Source organism: Scomber japonicus, chromosome 12 (assembly GCF_027409825.1).
Source record: "Scomber japonicus isolate fScoJap1 chromosome 12, fScoJap1.pri, whole genome shotgun sequence".
In the NCBI taxonomy this organism is placed as follows: Eukaryota; Metazoa; Chordata; class Actinopteri; order Scombriformes; family Scombridae; genus Scomber; species Scomber japonicus.
The window spans coordinates 8,708,495-8,724,992 of record NC_070589.1 but is presented as its reverse complement, the minus strand read 5'-3'; the positions used below and the strand labels follow the sequence as shown (position 1 = coordinate 8,724,992).

The 16,498-nt window shown below is 39.9% G+C and overlaps 1 protein-coding gene across 1 annotated transcript in view; it reads right to left on the bottom strand.

Annotated features, from left to right (window-relative positions):
- Window positions 1-3,348: 3,348 nt before the first annotated feature.
- Window positions 3,349-16,498, bottom strand: part of rem2 (RAS (RAD and GEM)-like GTP binding 2) — a 38,141-nt gene continuing 24,991 nt past the window's right edge. The window contains exons 4-5 of the mRNA XM_053330194.1: window positions 14,945-15,122; window positions 3,349-3,671 (exon numbers count right to left, since the gene is read on the bottom strand). Of these exons, the coding sequence (XP_053186169.1) occupies window positions 3,349-3,671; window positions 14,945-15,122 (501 nt within the window). The remainder of the gene's footprint in view (window positions 3,672-14,944; window positions 15,123-16,498) is intronic.

Sequence of the window (16,498 nt, the reverse complement as noted above, 5' to 3'; positions counted from 1 at the left end):
TCAAGAGTCCTCCTGTGTATCCACTTCAGATAGTTAGCGTACCAGCATCAGAACACCAGCTATCTGATCTGATCTCATGTGATTGGCTGTTGGGAAAATGTTCTTGCTTTTTAACCTTTTTTTTAATCGATATTTGTGCTTTGGGGACTTGAGCCAGTGAACATAGTGACACAAAATGCTTCTATAATGGTACATTGTGGTGAAGTAACACGTTACCAAGTTTTTGGGAGATTGGCACTTTGGGGATCTTACAACTAATAGGACTATAGCCCTGTTAGACAACTGATAGGAATGGGCTTTTTAGTATTAAAGAATATATTTAATCCAAAAGTGGTATATCCTGTGGATTCATAAATGATCCATATAACTGATGTAGCTAACACTATTTCAGGTAACCACCCACTGCATAGTTATTTTAGTTGTAGACAGTCTCCTCTGGCCTCTGTCCTTAAGTTCCTTTAGAAGGAGGGAAAGTAAGACCTGATAGATCCAAGCAGTGTTTTGTTTTTAGACAGCACTGCCTGGAAATCGTGATGATTTTTCCAATATGAGGTAAAACTGAGACAAATAATATTATTTAATATCATGTTAACTTTGCATTAAGTCGCTCAACATGGTTTTTTATAGGGTCAGTTTACCCAATGTTGGGAAGGCTACTTTAGGAATGGAATAGGTTACATATTACTAGTTACCCTGTTAACAAATGTAATGTAGCTATGTAGCTAACAAATGTTTTAAACTGGGCAATAAAGCTGAAAAGTTCTTAAAGCATACATTTAAACCAGGCAGTATAAACCTTACCTACCTGATTTCTAGCACTGAAAGGCGTTGTTCTCTGACATGGTCACCCACTTTATTGTGGTCATCTGGTGGCAGGTATGGCATGCCTAGAGGAATATGCATTGATTTGTTTGGCAGACAAGAGGCAGTGTCAATTCCAAACAAGAGAGCCAATCAAAAACAACTCTCAAAATTGCCAAATGACCAGAACCTGTCTAGACATAGAAAGAGCTCCTTGTAAGCCATGCTACCCTTGATGGTGTTGCACTTAGATTTGTCCCAATGGCTTTCCTGACCCGTGTTTTCCTGAGATATGTCAAAAGAAAGCGTTCCTGCATGGGGAGGAGATGCAGGGACCGGATTCATACTACATTGTACATTTAAGCTTTTTACCGAAAATAATATATTCAGACGTAACCTGTTTGAAATAATCAACATTTTGATGAGTAACTATAATTTAATGAGATATTGTAGTTACTCCCCAACATTGGCCGATAGTAAGGAATAAATAGTGTACTTGCTATAAGAAATGAATGAACAGTTGATATAAGGTTAGGGGTTAGTTTAATAGAAAGCATCCAGCTTCTGCTACTTCAAGAGTGCAAAACATTTCAATGTTAAAGTATATGAAAAAAAATCACAGCAACTATATACACTTATATGATGAGGTCGTTCTCTTCATCTATGGGGATGTGTCAGACAGAAAAGGTTGGGGAGGACTGCAGTTGAAAAGAGAATTGGTTTTGAGTTGGTGATTTTAGCATTCCCATCATGAGCAGGTATATCACATTTGCCTAGATACATACATGCTGTATGTACCTTGAAGTTAGGACAGTTCAAAAAGCTTGTTCTCTTGTTCACTTGTTCTCGGTTCCTTTTCTCCCCTGACACAATCTATTTTTAACCTGAGATTTTGCTACTGCCACAAAGTGTCGACATGGCATCTTTTTGCTGCTCAGCGCTAAATGGAACAACTGTCCTGAGAGGCCGTCTCACAGTCTGTCTAGAGAGGACCCGTGAGTCACCTGATGACCTGTCACGCCATCCCTCAACCTAGTAACGTCTGTAAAGAGACATTCATTGCAATGTTGTTAGAAAGAAGGACAAGACACTTGTTCAGGACGTCAGACAAAAATTAATTTATTCTCTGTGGAAAGACGAGAGTGCTTAGTAGACGGTGACAAAAACAAGTGAGCATGTGTCAGTGACGCCAACCACACTTTGACGAGATATCCCAACAACGTTTCCAGAACGTTCTCTTCTCTTGGGTCACCTGTGTGGCCAGCCCCCACAGAGTTCAGTCCAAACACGGATAATGATGCCAGTGGGTAAAAAGAGAAAAATGAAAACATCAAACAGCCACAGGTAGATTAGGTTTACTGTTGTTTGTCCTCCTCGTCCTCAGGAAGCAACCTAGTGTTCTGTGACTCAGCTTCAGTTGAAGAAAAGTTCAGTCTGATCGGCCGTGCTAACATCTTATTCCTTACAGCCGTTTTGACCTTTTCTCCTATGCTCTGCATCCTACGATAAAGGGTTCTTTGTACTGATTGCTCATGATGTTTTCAGCAAAAATATGGCTTGGGCACTGATGCTTTTAGCCTTGGTATAAAAGTCACAGATGAACGTTTGCCATTGATATCGTCAAACACTTCCAATCAGTACGGGACACAAACGGTGGATGCGGTGTGGAAATTGTGGCTATAAAACAAATGCGCAGAGAGGGAGCATTTTCTTAAATAAAGGGTCTTGCCTCAGAGATGGCATTGCTAGAGACGCTAGCTAGATTGTGCATTAGCTATTGGCCACTGCGGAACAGTGAACCCAGTATCATGTAGCTGTAAAACCTACAGGGTCATGTCATAGATGGTCTACTCGGCATGCTATAAAACAGAGTCTACAATACATGAGATTGCTATATCAGTCTTTACATAATCAGTGCGTGCTACGTGTATGTGATTATTTGTGACTTCGCCCCCCTGCCCCGTCCTACCCCCCCATGTTTCGCAGCAGTAAGTGTTCAATCAGCGTGACTCTCTTCACCATCGCTAATTTTCTCTCTCCTGCTCTCATCAGGTAATGAGTGCTTGCTAATGCACCCAAGCTGGAGAATCAAAACCAGCTCACCTCCTTATGTATTTGTTCTGTTCTTTTTTGTCTCATATCTGGCCTCTTCCTCTCTAAAAAATGGTTTTCTTTCCTTGATAGGTAGAAGATAAAGGTTCAGGGCTGCGATCCAGGCTGATTTCTGCTATATCTGTCCATCTTTCCCTCCCACCTCCTCTCTCTCCCTCTCCTCTCCTTTCTCCACTCTTGACTTTTATCCACCATTGCGAAAATTCTCTCCTCCTCCCTTAATTTAACCGCACGTGTGCCTCCTCCATTTCCATCCTTCCATCTATTCATCTGCTCCTCCCTGCTGTTTTCCATTTTACCATCTTTCTCTCTTCATCTTTCACACATCCCCCCATATCTTCTTCAATCTTATGTGTGTGTGTGTGTACATGTGTGGGAGTGTATCTCTTTGCCTGTGTGTACTGTATCTTGTATGTATGTGTGAGTTGTGTGTTGTCACAGTGCACTGAGGTCATGGCAGGAACGGGATTTCTGGCGGAGGATCTTGCTGCCCCGGTGGCGGCTCATCTCCCTGTAGCGGCCGCGGTCCCGGTCTCGGGCATACGAGCGTGGTACCAACCCCGCCAGAAAGCGCTTGGCTCGGCTGGTCAGGCTTTCTCTGCGGCCCGACCCTGGGTCACCGTCAGCCCATCCGGGGCCCACGCAGTCGCCTCTCGCAGTCCGAACCGCCGCCTCCAATAACTCGTTGGTGCCGTGGTCCAATGAGGCTGAGAGCTCCAGGTAGTGGCAGTCAAACATCATGGCGCTGGATTGGGCCTCTGGTGTAAAGAGAGGGGAAGTTCAATTTTAGAACCTTGTTTATGATGCACAGTTTGAATACATCAATCTGCACCAGAGAGCTTCACACACTGGCAGCTGCAAACCGCAATTAGAGATAGCAGTTTGAAATTTATGGATGTTTAATCATGAAACCAGTAAGCTGTCCACAGCATGTTAACGATCCAGCTGGCGTCTGATGTGTCTCACCCTAACATATGTAGTACCACTGATAGACTACTGTATGGGAGACCATTAGACTCTTAAGTATTCATTCAGTCACTTCTTACAGACTAAATTATGACAAATAGAGTGAATCTACAGAATATCAAGTAGGAATGAGACAGTCCTGCCTTTTTTAGAATTCTTTTGAAATATGGTGTGACAATCATGGCAGTGAAAGAGACAGAGTCAAAAAGGAGAGACGTTTTATTGGGATGTTTTCAGTGAATCTTGTTAAGTGGGTTTTTATACATCGCATAAATATTTCAGTCCATTATTGACCATGGAAATAGTATTTTAGCAAAACAATCCCAACTGAATGTTCACTTACCAACTTTTTCTATAACTGTCAACTGTATTGTGTGTTCTCACCAGTGGTAGGAGTTTGCTCTGTGAAGGAGATGGATCTGTTGATATACTACTGTATATATGGTTAAAAAAAAATAGTAAGTGGACCTTGAGTGACGTTTATTTAGTCAAACTACTATTTTAATCATCAAGGGTGAACTTTCCTGTTTCATTACTTTTCAGCCGTCCTCAAAGTGCTACTGTATGGAAGATGAATATTCAGTCATCGTATGCATCTTCATGACAACTGCGCAAAACCAATTAACCGTTGAAGACTGTGATACGGTTGAAAGCACAGGAAATAGCTAGTAAGTGGACCTTGAGTGTAGTTTATTTTGTCAAAACCACTATTTCAAAGGTCTAGAGTGAATTTTCATGTTTACTTTTCAGCAAAAGTAAAGAAGAAGTCCTAAAAGTTGTGTGAAAGAAGAGACTGCACGAGTCATCGAATGCATCTTCATGATAACCAATCCACTGTTGAAGACTGAGTCGAGACAGTTGAAAGTACTGGAAAAAGCTAGTAAATGGACTTTGAATTTGTTTTTTGTTTTTTTTACCAATTTTACATGTGAAATATGCAGATCTTTCAAAACCAGAGCTGTTCTAAAAGGCAGGTTTTTTAAATTCAGAGAAAATCTATCTGTATTACAGATTTTCATTCATTCAACCCAATTTAAAAATAAACATGAGTAAACATTTTAACTAATGGGCCTTAATTACATTGTGATGTTTTAAAAGAATGAACATTTTGTGTATTCCTTGTGCAAATCAGTCAAATCAGAAGTCACGACTGAGTATAAAAACAGAGCAAGATGGCGAAGGCAGGATGGGGTTAATGTTGTCTCTCGCTGAATTATATGAGCTCAAATCTCTTGGCTGCGGCTCAATTGGGAAAATGTTTTCTATCTCAGTGTGACTCTCCTGGATAAGGACAGGTGACTGAACATGTTGTTGACAAGGCTCCATATCTCAGCTAAAAATGCCTGGATGGCTGGTCAAACAATCCCTCGATGATAAGGAAAGCTGACAGATACGGATCATTCAGCAACAAACAGGCATCATTATCTGCTCAAATAGCATTTCTCCTTTTCAACAATACTTTCAGAGATCTTTTGCTTTACCTTACATCTGTTCAGAGAGCTCAGGAGCTGTGCTTAGCAGTCTGTAGCTGGCACAAAAAATGCTTTTAAGGTGTACTATTGGTACAAATCGAGAACTTAAATTGACGGCAGAGTTAAAAGGTCACTGCAGACTAATATTGTGAGTAGTTTCAGAAAGAGTCTTTTATATACCTCAATTCTGTGTATTCATCTAAAAAAATGATTTTAAGCACATTATAATACCCTTTAAGCTTGGATAAAAAAGTATCTACTCTCAGGAGGATGAAAACTCACAGTATGTATAAAAACAAAGCAAATCTAATAAGATAAGTACCAAAAAAATATGACAATAATGAATCATTTCAAGACAAACAAGAGACTGCTGCCCACAATGTGATATTAAACTGAACACAGACAATATTATTTTTCCATTATCTGTCACCATTCATTCTTATTATATTACATTCTGCTGGTAAATTAGAAATGGAAGTCATAAAATTGAAGCTTTCTTCAAGACAAAAATGAACAGAAATCATTACCTGAGCTGTCCATTGTAACATTATTATAACTACACTGCATTTTGCATCAAGTCTGACCTATTGCACTTAATGTATGTATATATGTATGTATGTATGTACATGCATGCAATTTGCAATTATATAACAGTTCAGGTGTATTCACATTCATTTTTACTTCCAAATGAGTAGTTTGAGGTAATTTGGTTAAGCTGGAGAGCTTGTCTAAAACCCGTTTCTCTTTGTGCTCTATTATAAAGAAATATCTAGCTCTCTCAATAATAAAATTCTTGACTGGGAACAAGACCTTGGTTGTAAAATGACTGCTCTCTGATAGGAGGTAATAGTTAATACTCATATTTCATTCTCTAGTAAAACTGTTGTTAATACTGTGGGAGCATTAGCGCCAAGTAAGGTGTTGATCTGGTTTTTGTGTGGATGCATTCACACCATCACTGTATACGAGCCTGTGTTACACGGGTGTTACAAAAAAATCCACTAGATTTGATCTGGGTGTAATAATCCAGCCGCACAGCAGCTGTCTGCCCACAAAACTGTCACCTAATAGTGGGATGAGGTAAGAGTGGGACGGAAAAAAAAGACAAATCCCAAATCAGATCAAACAGGGCTTATCCTTGTATTGACAATGGCTGATTGAATTGAATTAATAAGAGGGTAAAGGGGTGTTTGGGGAAGTGGCTTGGAGAGGAGAAGGAGGAGGAGAGGGGGAAAATGGAGAGGAGATATGAGAGAGGAGACTAGAAGGGAAGATGAAAGAAAAGGAAGAGGTGGGATGAGGAGAGAAAATGAGGAGGCAAGTTGAAGAAATGAAGTGGGAAAACAGAGAAAAGAAGGAAAAGCAAGCGAGGCAAAATGACAAGTTTAGAAAAGGAAACTAGGAGAGAAGACAAGGATAGGAAAGAAAACAAGGAGAGGTGAGAACAAGAAGAAGATAAGAAACAAAGTAACAAGAGAGGAGACAAGATGAAGGAGAGGAGAGGAGAAGAAAAAAGGAAGCAGGAGGGGGACAAAAGGTGAGGAGATAGGGAAGGTCACTTCTTGTGTGTTTACACGGAGAAAAGAAAAAAAAAGGGGGACGGAGAAAGAGACGGACTGACAATAAAATAAGAGCGACATGTAGATGAACAGGAAGAAACATGTGAGTCACACAGAGAGAAAGAAGAGATGCTGAAAGGAGATGACAGGCAAAGACGGGAGATGAAATGAACACGCGGGTAGGAGACAGAGAGAGAGAGAGAGACAGAAGGACAGCGGAGGGAGACAGACCGAAAGGATGTCGACTAAGCAAACGGAGCCAGAGTGCATATTAATCAAAGCACTGAGGAGCAGGACCACCCCATAGCCATATTGTAGCAAATGATAAATATGTTCTCAGCGTGACAGTGTGTGTATCACTGTGTGGATGGGCGAAAGAGGGAAAGAGAGAGAGAGAGGGAGAGAAAGAGGGAGATGTAGCAAGGGGGAAGGTGAGAAATAGCAGAATAAAGTGTCACTGAATGTGCCATAAATAGACTTTATGACTCTTTCAGCCAGGCCCGTGGTTCTTTAAGGAAGATGTTAGCCGGTCAGGCACGCCCGTCGGCTTCCTCTGTCAGGCTCAAATATCAGTAAGAATACATGTGGTCTGTCCAGTGAGAACATAAGAACATCCTTGTCAGGCGCCTCGGGAACAACAATGGAGCATTTCCATATCGCTGACCTCATCTATGCTCCTAGGTTATGTTTGTTTTTCTTGCTTTCTTTCTTTCTTTCTTTTCTCTCATAAAAACAGAATATGCTGAGTATAGGCATCTCTCATTAGTCATTCCTCCTCTGCCTCCTCTATGCACTCGTGTCATTAAGTATAAACGAAAGCTGTGACCGAACTTGAGTCGACAGCAGTGTGCAGGCACCGATGTGCAGAATCTTTTACACTTGCTGCTTCTGATTAACTTGCACAGCAAAACAAGCCCAGCACAGTTTGACCACCAAGCTGTGGTTTCTATACTTCAACAACACATAAACACACACTTTTTCTATTCTTATGTCCTTGTGAGAACTTTCCACTGACTTTCTTTGTCTCCGTGTGAACACACACTGTTAGAAGCTTTAAGTTAACCCCATATGCATGGCTAAATTGTCCTAAACGACCACAAACCTTAAATGTATTATTGTTATTTATTATATCTTAAATGTATTGTTGTGATTGAAACATCTCGTGCTGCTTTTGTTCAGTTTGTTTAATGTAACTGTAGAGGTATTTATGTGTGCAGCCTTTGAGTCCAAGACAAATTTCACTACTGGGGCAATAAAGTATATCATTTCATATCATTATGATATCGTATCGTGTTGTAAATCATAATATAAATTAAACTTTAAACTTGTTTGATTTCTAATCATAAATCCCTTAATTATAAACTTAGCCTGAGTCCTTGTAGGATTAGACATTTAAAGGGTTAGAAAGACAATACCAATTCTGATGTTTTAATTCTACAGTATCTCCAGTTAAAATGCTGCCAATAGGGTGCAAAGCCCAGTGTTAAGCTCTAAAAGTCAAAGTGGTTCTTTCAGTGACAGCAAATCAAGCTTCACTCTCCCCAAAACACACAAAGCACTACTCTCACAATGTGTTTCACACATCTTTTCAAACTGAAGCAAATTCTGATTGTATATATTGTATCTTTGGTCAAGATATTGCCAATAGTTTGCAAAGTTGTCATCAAGATATACAGTGACTACTTTGAGGAATCCAAAATATAAAACATTTAGTTCTTTTAAACACTTTCCCCATAATGTGTTATATTATAGTTTTGATGTCTTCAGTATTATTTAACAATGGAGATAAAAAATACAAAAAACCTGGCGCGCAGGTCGAGTGGTTAGCGCGCATGCCATATACGCAGCCGACCCCGGTTCGAATCCCGATCGGAGGTCCTTTGCTGCATGTCGCACCCCCCTCTCACTCCCATGTTTCCTGTCGGTCTACTGTTAAATAAAGGCATCTATGCCAACAAAATCTCTTAAAAAAATAAAAATAAAGAAAAACCCTTGAATGAGCAGGTGTGTCTAAACTTTGGACTATGTGCATTTGCAATATTTTTCTATTAAATGTATTCTAACAAAAAGTACATTTTTTAAAAAGTCCAAATTTACAGCAATTTACTCAAATAACATTAAAACTGCACTCAGCAATTCCTCACCACTAGTCCAAAACAAATCCACACGTACATGTTGCTATCTAACAGCTAGCTTACGAATTTTTTGAGGCTAACATGTTAGCAAAACAATATGGGCAACATTAGCTTCCCTTTTGAGTCCTGTTTCTGGCCACCTTTACTTATAACTCTGCTTTAGTCTACACTAACTCCCGAGAAAAATATCAGGGTCTTAAGCTCAGATACTTGACTTCAAAGTACATTGAAGTAAATTGTTAATTTACTTCAGAGTTGTTGGGGGTTTATTTGTGATGGGCTTCTTTAGTGTACAGAGTAAACATGCTAGCTAGGCCTAGCATGTTGGGCTATGTTTGGTAAGAGCGGTAAGACTCAAATTGGACTATATGCAGGTCAGGGAATCAAATGAAAACTCTAAAAGTACAAGTATTGCTGAGCTGAAGAAATACTTGTGTATTCTCTGTGGGTTTGGCAGGACTAGCAACCCTCTCCTTAATACAGGGAGCAATAAAAAAGTATAGCTTCATATTTTAACATTAAAGACCTGACATGACACTTTTATCGTGAGAGAATCTTGTAAAGAAACGTAATTGAAACTTGTCTTGTATCTCAAACTTATGTTCAAAATGAGACCATTTCAGTTTTAAAGCCTCTCAGGACCAGCAACAATTTCTGAGCAACCACTACACTTAAGGACAGAATTTTACAAAATGGGCAACACAAGAACATCTTTTATAAGAGAGCGACAGAATAACCAAAATTACCTCTTTCATGCTGGCAAAGAAAGATGGATATGTTTATATTAACATCACTTGACTGATGTATGGAAAACAGCAATGCATTGGTGTAACAGTAGCCATATAGCTTCCATTTGTGAAAATAGGCTCAATCTCAAGAGTTAAAACTCAAAGTGGTTCTTTCATCACAACAGCATATCACTCACTCACTCTCTCCCAACACACACACACACACACACTACCATACACTCACAATGCGTTTCACACATCTCTCTTCAAACTGAAATTTACACACACACGCACACACACCGTTGTCATGCGTTTACCCTTCCCTCTGTCACTCCTCTTCTCCTCGCCCCTCTTATCACAGCCCTCGCTATGAAATAGCCTCGCTGACATGCAGGCAGGGAGAAGATGGAATGAGACGAGGGAACGTTTCTGCTCGTTTGCAAGGGGAGGGGGATGTTGAATATGTGTCTGCTGTGTCTGTGTACATGCAGGGAGTTGTGCATGTATGGCGAGTACAAATATAAAGGTAGTAAAAACAGCATTGTCCTGTTAGAAAGAGATAATCCAAACAGAGATGTGCCATCTGGAAACAGAACAAAACAGAAAAAAACCTTTAGAGCTGAGGGACACAGGGAGATGGAGCCCTCCCCAGAGGATTAGATAGCGGGGAGATACTGTAAGGTAATGTCTGCAACTGCAGCAATACATGAGTCTTTTTGTTAGATGGATGTGATAGTGGATAGAATTATAAACTAGATGTATACTGTGAGTGTACTGAAATTGCATAGGTGACGATAAGGGTTTGAATTAATACAATGCCAGCTCAAATCAAGGTGAAACTGCTGTCACTCTCTCTTATCTACAGCCACTCTGCACCGTTTCTATTTGAAACATTAATGACAGGCAGACAAAGAGATGTTCTGCCAGTGCCCCATAAAAATTCACTCATAAAGTCCAGAAAAAATTGTAACCTGCCTGCAGCCTGATCTCTGCTCAGTGGATTTTTAAGCATCACTAAATGGATTGCGGACAGCGCTGTGTCTTTCTTTTCCAGTGAATTTGTTTTGCCAAAACCTGCTTCAGTGTAGCATGCCAAATTACAAAAAGTCATTTGAGCTCGCTGCCCAACAGTATTTACCAGAATAAGTTTTATTCATTTTGCAGCTGTTGCACCATAAGGCCAGTAAACACACTATAAAGCCTATAAAAAGTCTATAAAAATATTCACCCACTTTGACCTTTTCATGCTCTGTTTTTACCACTTTATATCATGTAGAAGTAGACGGAATTAGGATTTTTGACAAGGATCAACAGAATAAGGCAAAGATAACATACAAAATAATCAATTACACTTTCCTCCTTAACAAGTCAAATGTATTGATGAGGCACTTTTTGCAGGGATTACAACATTGAGTCTATGTGGACAGGTCTTTAACAACTTTGTACAATTGGGCACTGATTTATTCACTCATTTATGTTTAAGAGATATTCAATAACCTGAGATTTGTTTGTTTGTTAATTATGTATTTTACCCAGAAAATCACCCTCCAGATGCTCAACTGATTACTTCTGCTTCCATTACACCTTGATGTGCACTTCATTTAACTGGCTGCACATGTGGTGCTATATATATATATGTTCTCCATCTTAGTCTAGTGTTTTAGCATGCTAATATTAGGTCATATTGCTACCAACTGAATACCTCTACCCTCACCCTCCCCTTCAGAGCATGCAGGAGAACCTACAGTGGACATGAAAATCATTAAAAAACCCATATAACCTATCTAGAGCCAATGTTTGTTTTGTCTGTTCTAGGCTACAGTAGAAACATGGCTGTTCAACAGCAACGAAAACACATTGATTCTTATTTTCATGGGAATACACACTAATTGAATCATATTTGAATGAATCAAATGCTACACACTGCACCTTTAACACTAAACACAAAACTGAGGTTTGTGTTTAGTGTTAATCAGGAGCACATAATTCCACCAATCAGCTGTCTAAAGACTGAGATCAGTTGATTAAATGAGTCAAGCCTGATGTGCTCCTGCTTGGTTGGAATGAAAACCTGCAGCCACATGACCCTTTATGGAATAGTTTGGACATCCCTGATGTAGACCATCTGCATGACCAAAGGGCACTGCCATATCCTGAGTAAGGATTGCTAAAAATGCTGCTCAGTTTTGCTTCATGTTGTAGTGTAATTGGGTAATCTCACTGCTGCAATACAACACAGAGAAAGAAATAGGACACAGTTTTATATTTTTTTCCTTTTTAAATAGGAGTCAGTTAACACTACAGTTAATGACTGCCTATGCATTTCAGCTACAAATGTTTGCATGTCGGGTTAAGAAAGTAAATACATAAATATGTTGCTTTTTTATAGTCACAATTAATTTAGATCAATTTACGTAACTTACAGATTTGTTCTCTTTTCAGTATTCAATTAGTGTCAAAAAGCCTAATTATACCCACTGTGATTAAATGTTCTAAAGCAATAAAACAGAAAAGCCAAGGGGGGGATAGTTTTTATAGGCTGAGTATATCTCCACCCCATTATGACAATAACAAATGATATAATTTTCTTCCCATAAGGAGTTTACCAACAGAGCATTTATCCCTGGGTATTGTAAACAGTGAAGAAATTGATTTTGCTGATCAAAGATAGATCCCCCAAGAGCCTCCCTAATGGATACGCTGTGGGCTTGAAGGAAGATTTATTGTGAAATACCAGGGCAGAGAAACAGATGAGTCAAAGGAAAAAGAGAGAGAGACGGAGAAGAGGGTAAATAGAAGGGATAGATTAAGATAGAGTAATTGCACAGAGCACACTGCTATTCTTCTCTCTGTTGTAAGTATGCGTGTGCCTATTAACTACACATTTGCATTTGGAGCATTTAGGAGCTGTTATCCATTACAACCAGCAGACAAAGCGCCAATATCAGCCAAATTGCTATTATAACAAGAAAGTTTCCATTTGAGATTTTCAATTTGGAGCGCTACTTGAAAAGGCATTACAACATTTTTTTTTTAAAGGAACCAACAAGAGTGTGTTGCACTTACGCAGATAATAACAGTAGCAGATTTACCACCAGAAACGTATAGTAATTTTTAAACAATAAGTTCTTGATGTTAGAAAGAGAGAGAGAGAAAAAGCGAGACTGTTGATTTTATTGGTCAGAATGAATGTTTCTGGCAGACTTTATCAGCTGTGGCTAGGAGGCTAATTAGGCTAATTAGCATTTTCAACCAAGAGTTGGTAGAGAATGCTGCCGCTGGCTCACTTGTTTAATGTTACCAGCTGACTTGATGTAAAATGAGAACCCTGTTAAAAGAGTCTTGAATATGCACTTGATAGCAACGCACTACTGTGCAAAAAGATTAGCTATCACGCTAAAAAGTCCAAACATGATACTGAGCTAAACCAGGCAGCTAAGTTACACTAAATAAACCATTAACGCTAAACACGCTGATATCCACAACATGCAACCAATACGATTTTGGCACTGACTGTAGTGAAGAATGGGCCAGAATTTAACTTGGTGCATCTCAAAATTCCTGTAGTTCAAACTCTGTGATTCTACCAGGACTTTTCTTTACCCTTACATACTGTTTGGGTCAAATTTGACCCATTTTGACATTTGAAAGCTGTAAAAACACCCCAAATGTTGTTCTTTTACCCTGAAATTTAATGACTTTACCCCAAAGGCACAAAAATGGAAATATGTTAAAATGTTATACTTTTGTATAGGTGCTACAATTTTTTGTCCATTGAGGCTGTTCTGGCTCAAATTTGACCTGTATCTGTTGACATGGCTTTATGTTAAATTAACAGTTAATAGTTTGAATAAGATAGTAGTTATGAGGATTTCTTTTTATAATGTAGCAGTGAAGACAGATGGCTTTAATGGTTATACAATAAACCCCACAGCTCCATAAAGTTTCAGTTTTAATAAAATACAAAATTGACCCAGAACATATTGCAAGGGTGAATATGAACAGTATGTAAGGGTTGAAGGGAGACGGGAGAGGGCAGAGTGTGCGTGGCAGCTGGGGTGTCTCCATTGCTCTCTGTCCATCTGTCAGCTCAGCAGAGTCAGGTTCATACCTGGTGATATTTGGACAGTATTAGAAGGTATTATTTAAAATATAAAGGAATCCGTATATTCAGTGTTAATATCAGGGGAAAGGCAAGCCAGATGTACTGAATCCTGCCACCTGCCACATCCTGACATCATTCATATCAGCCGCTGTGCTGCTCCCTCTCTTCTGTAAGCTGCTGAGACAGCACTGATGAAATTATGAGTGGACTTTGATTTAAGATTTGACTCGGCTTGTATGTTTTCATATTGAAAGGTGCTTATGGAATAGTTATGGCTCACTACAAGCTCAAGTACGAATATCACAGCTGTTTTCAATTCTGATGATAAAGTGGAGCTATAATTAACACATTATGTGAGGTGAAATTAAATGTGTGAGAGGAATCAGCAACTTTTGCATGGGAATACTGTTGGTTTCTCACTGCTGATTTTTAAATGAAACCCCAGGTTTTATATAAAATAAGGATGAGGGTTAGCACATAGAATAAAAAAGACCCCTAGTTCTGCTGCATCAATATCTTCTACTGTGAGTCCAGACATGTTATAGGAGTGCAATACTGAATCAGTGGAGTGATTAGAATTGTTCATATTCCTTTGCAGTCTGTGGTATCCTTAATAGCTGCCCTTTAGGATAATTATCTGCTCTTTGGGTTGCACTTTTGGTCTGAAGCCGCATTCTGACTGCATGTCCAAGGCAAAAAGTCAGCTTCTTTAGCAGACATGGGGGGAAAAAACTGCATAGTTGGTGTACTGCAGTGCAGAGCTATTTAGCGTAAGTATGATTTTAAATATTCATTAATTTCATGCATCCATTCATTTTCGCTCTGGTTCTTTTGGTCTTGGAGAAGCTAAAAAAAAGGCCACCACCCTCCAAGCTCTCTAAATACTACTATATCTCTCTTACTACAACACCACTTCAACATGCAAAGGGACATACAGCATGACAGGCCTGCCATGCCGGGTTAAGGCTATTAATGGACAATTGTTGTTCCAGGAGGGTTTTGGAATCACTGAGTGAGTGATAGCTCTTACATGACAGACTGGTGTCACTCCCTCTACTGTACTTACCCTCTGCGCTGATTTCACGGGAGCGGACAAGGTCACTCTTGTTGCCCACTAGGATGATTGGTGTTTGTGGCTGGGACTCCCTGAGGAGAAGGCGGAGCTGGGCGGTACGGTGGAAACTTCGCCTGTCAGTCACTGAGAAGACCAGGATACACACATCGCACTGCAGAGTGGACAGATCCTAGGGACACAAATACGAAAATGCATGAATAAAACAACACCTCGGCAGAAATGATTAGCATTGCACACACAAAGGAGAGATCCAATGACAGCTGAATTGGTGTGGAATGTCACGTCGCTGGAAGACATTACACAAGATCCCTTGCATGCCATCAATAAATTGACAGTTTATCCTTGAACGTCTTTAAACCTTCTCAATTTCCTGTATTGTTTTCTTGGAGCTTAGCCACTGAAAGGACACCAGTGCCAATGCCAGGCAGGCGGCACTCAAGTTTTTATCAGTCACATGACAGGACACAGAGGAGGCTTTGCTCAACTTGTACTGTACGCACGTCACGCTTCACTTTGAATCTCCTGACCCTTTTAACAGTGACCACCAACATCCCGTCGGGGCTTCCTGTCACAGAAGCTCAATTAGCCCGAGTGGCTCTAGTAGAAACAGCAGCTTGGAACTGCCTGAGACCATTTTTGTCCTCTCTCACTTTATCTCTCTGATTTCTGTTGGACCGAAGGTGGTTCATGGGTGTAAAATGGGTCATTGCAAGTTTCTGCGGGGTGTTCCTACATTTGCCTTTGTGTTTCTTCATTTTAATGGAGGACAAAGATCAAGCAAAATCCAAAGCCAATTAAGTGGATCATATCCAGGGAGCAGTCAGGGGCCAATTCCCTCTTAGCTGATCATGTGTTGACCTAATTATGTATCACACTGACCAAATGATTACCTTTTGTCAGGCTGGTGTCTCGGTGAATGATATTAGATACAGATTCTATACCAAATGGTTGATTAATTATTGAATTGTCATCCCAGTGGTTGTGAACTGCAGGGGAAGTGCAATCCAGTTCTGAATTTAAGTGTGAAGCCTATGGTTGTGTGAATTAGGTATGTGCCACATGTGTCGCACAGCATGTAATTCACTGTCTTTGTTCTGAATGTGGCCAAAAAACATCAACCGTAGTAGGTTTCCCAGTAGTTCCCTCGCAGCAGTACTATTCAATATTTTTATATGAACAACGGGTCAATGTGAAATGTGAGAAGTGATGAATTTACAGAGAGTTACTGTTGTGCCCTTAAACAGGGAAAATAGTGAGGGAAGAGGGATGAATGAACACACTCTGCTCTTGCCTTCACTCGTTTGTATTGAGTGAGGAAGTAGCGCGAATCCCCCTACTGAAAATAGTGAGGGAAGAGGGATGAATGAACACACTCTGCTCTTGCCTTCACTCGTTTGTATTGAGTGAGGAAGTAGCGCGAATCCCCCTACTGAAGCCCTGAGGCATTACTAGTAGATTGACGCATAATCAACCCAGACAAAGAACATACATTACCTATCTATTATTTACACTCTGGCTGCATTTTCTCCAAGAACCTTAGCAATT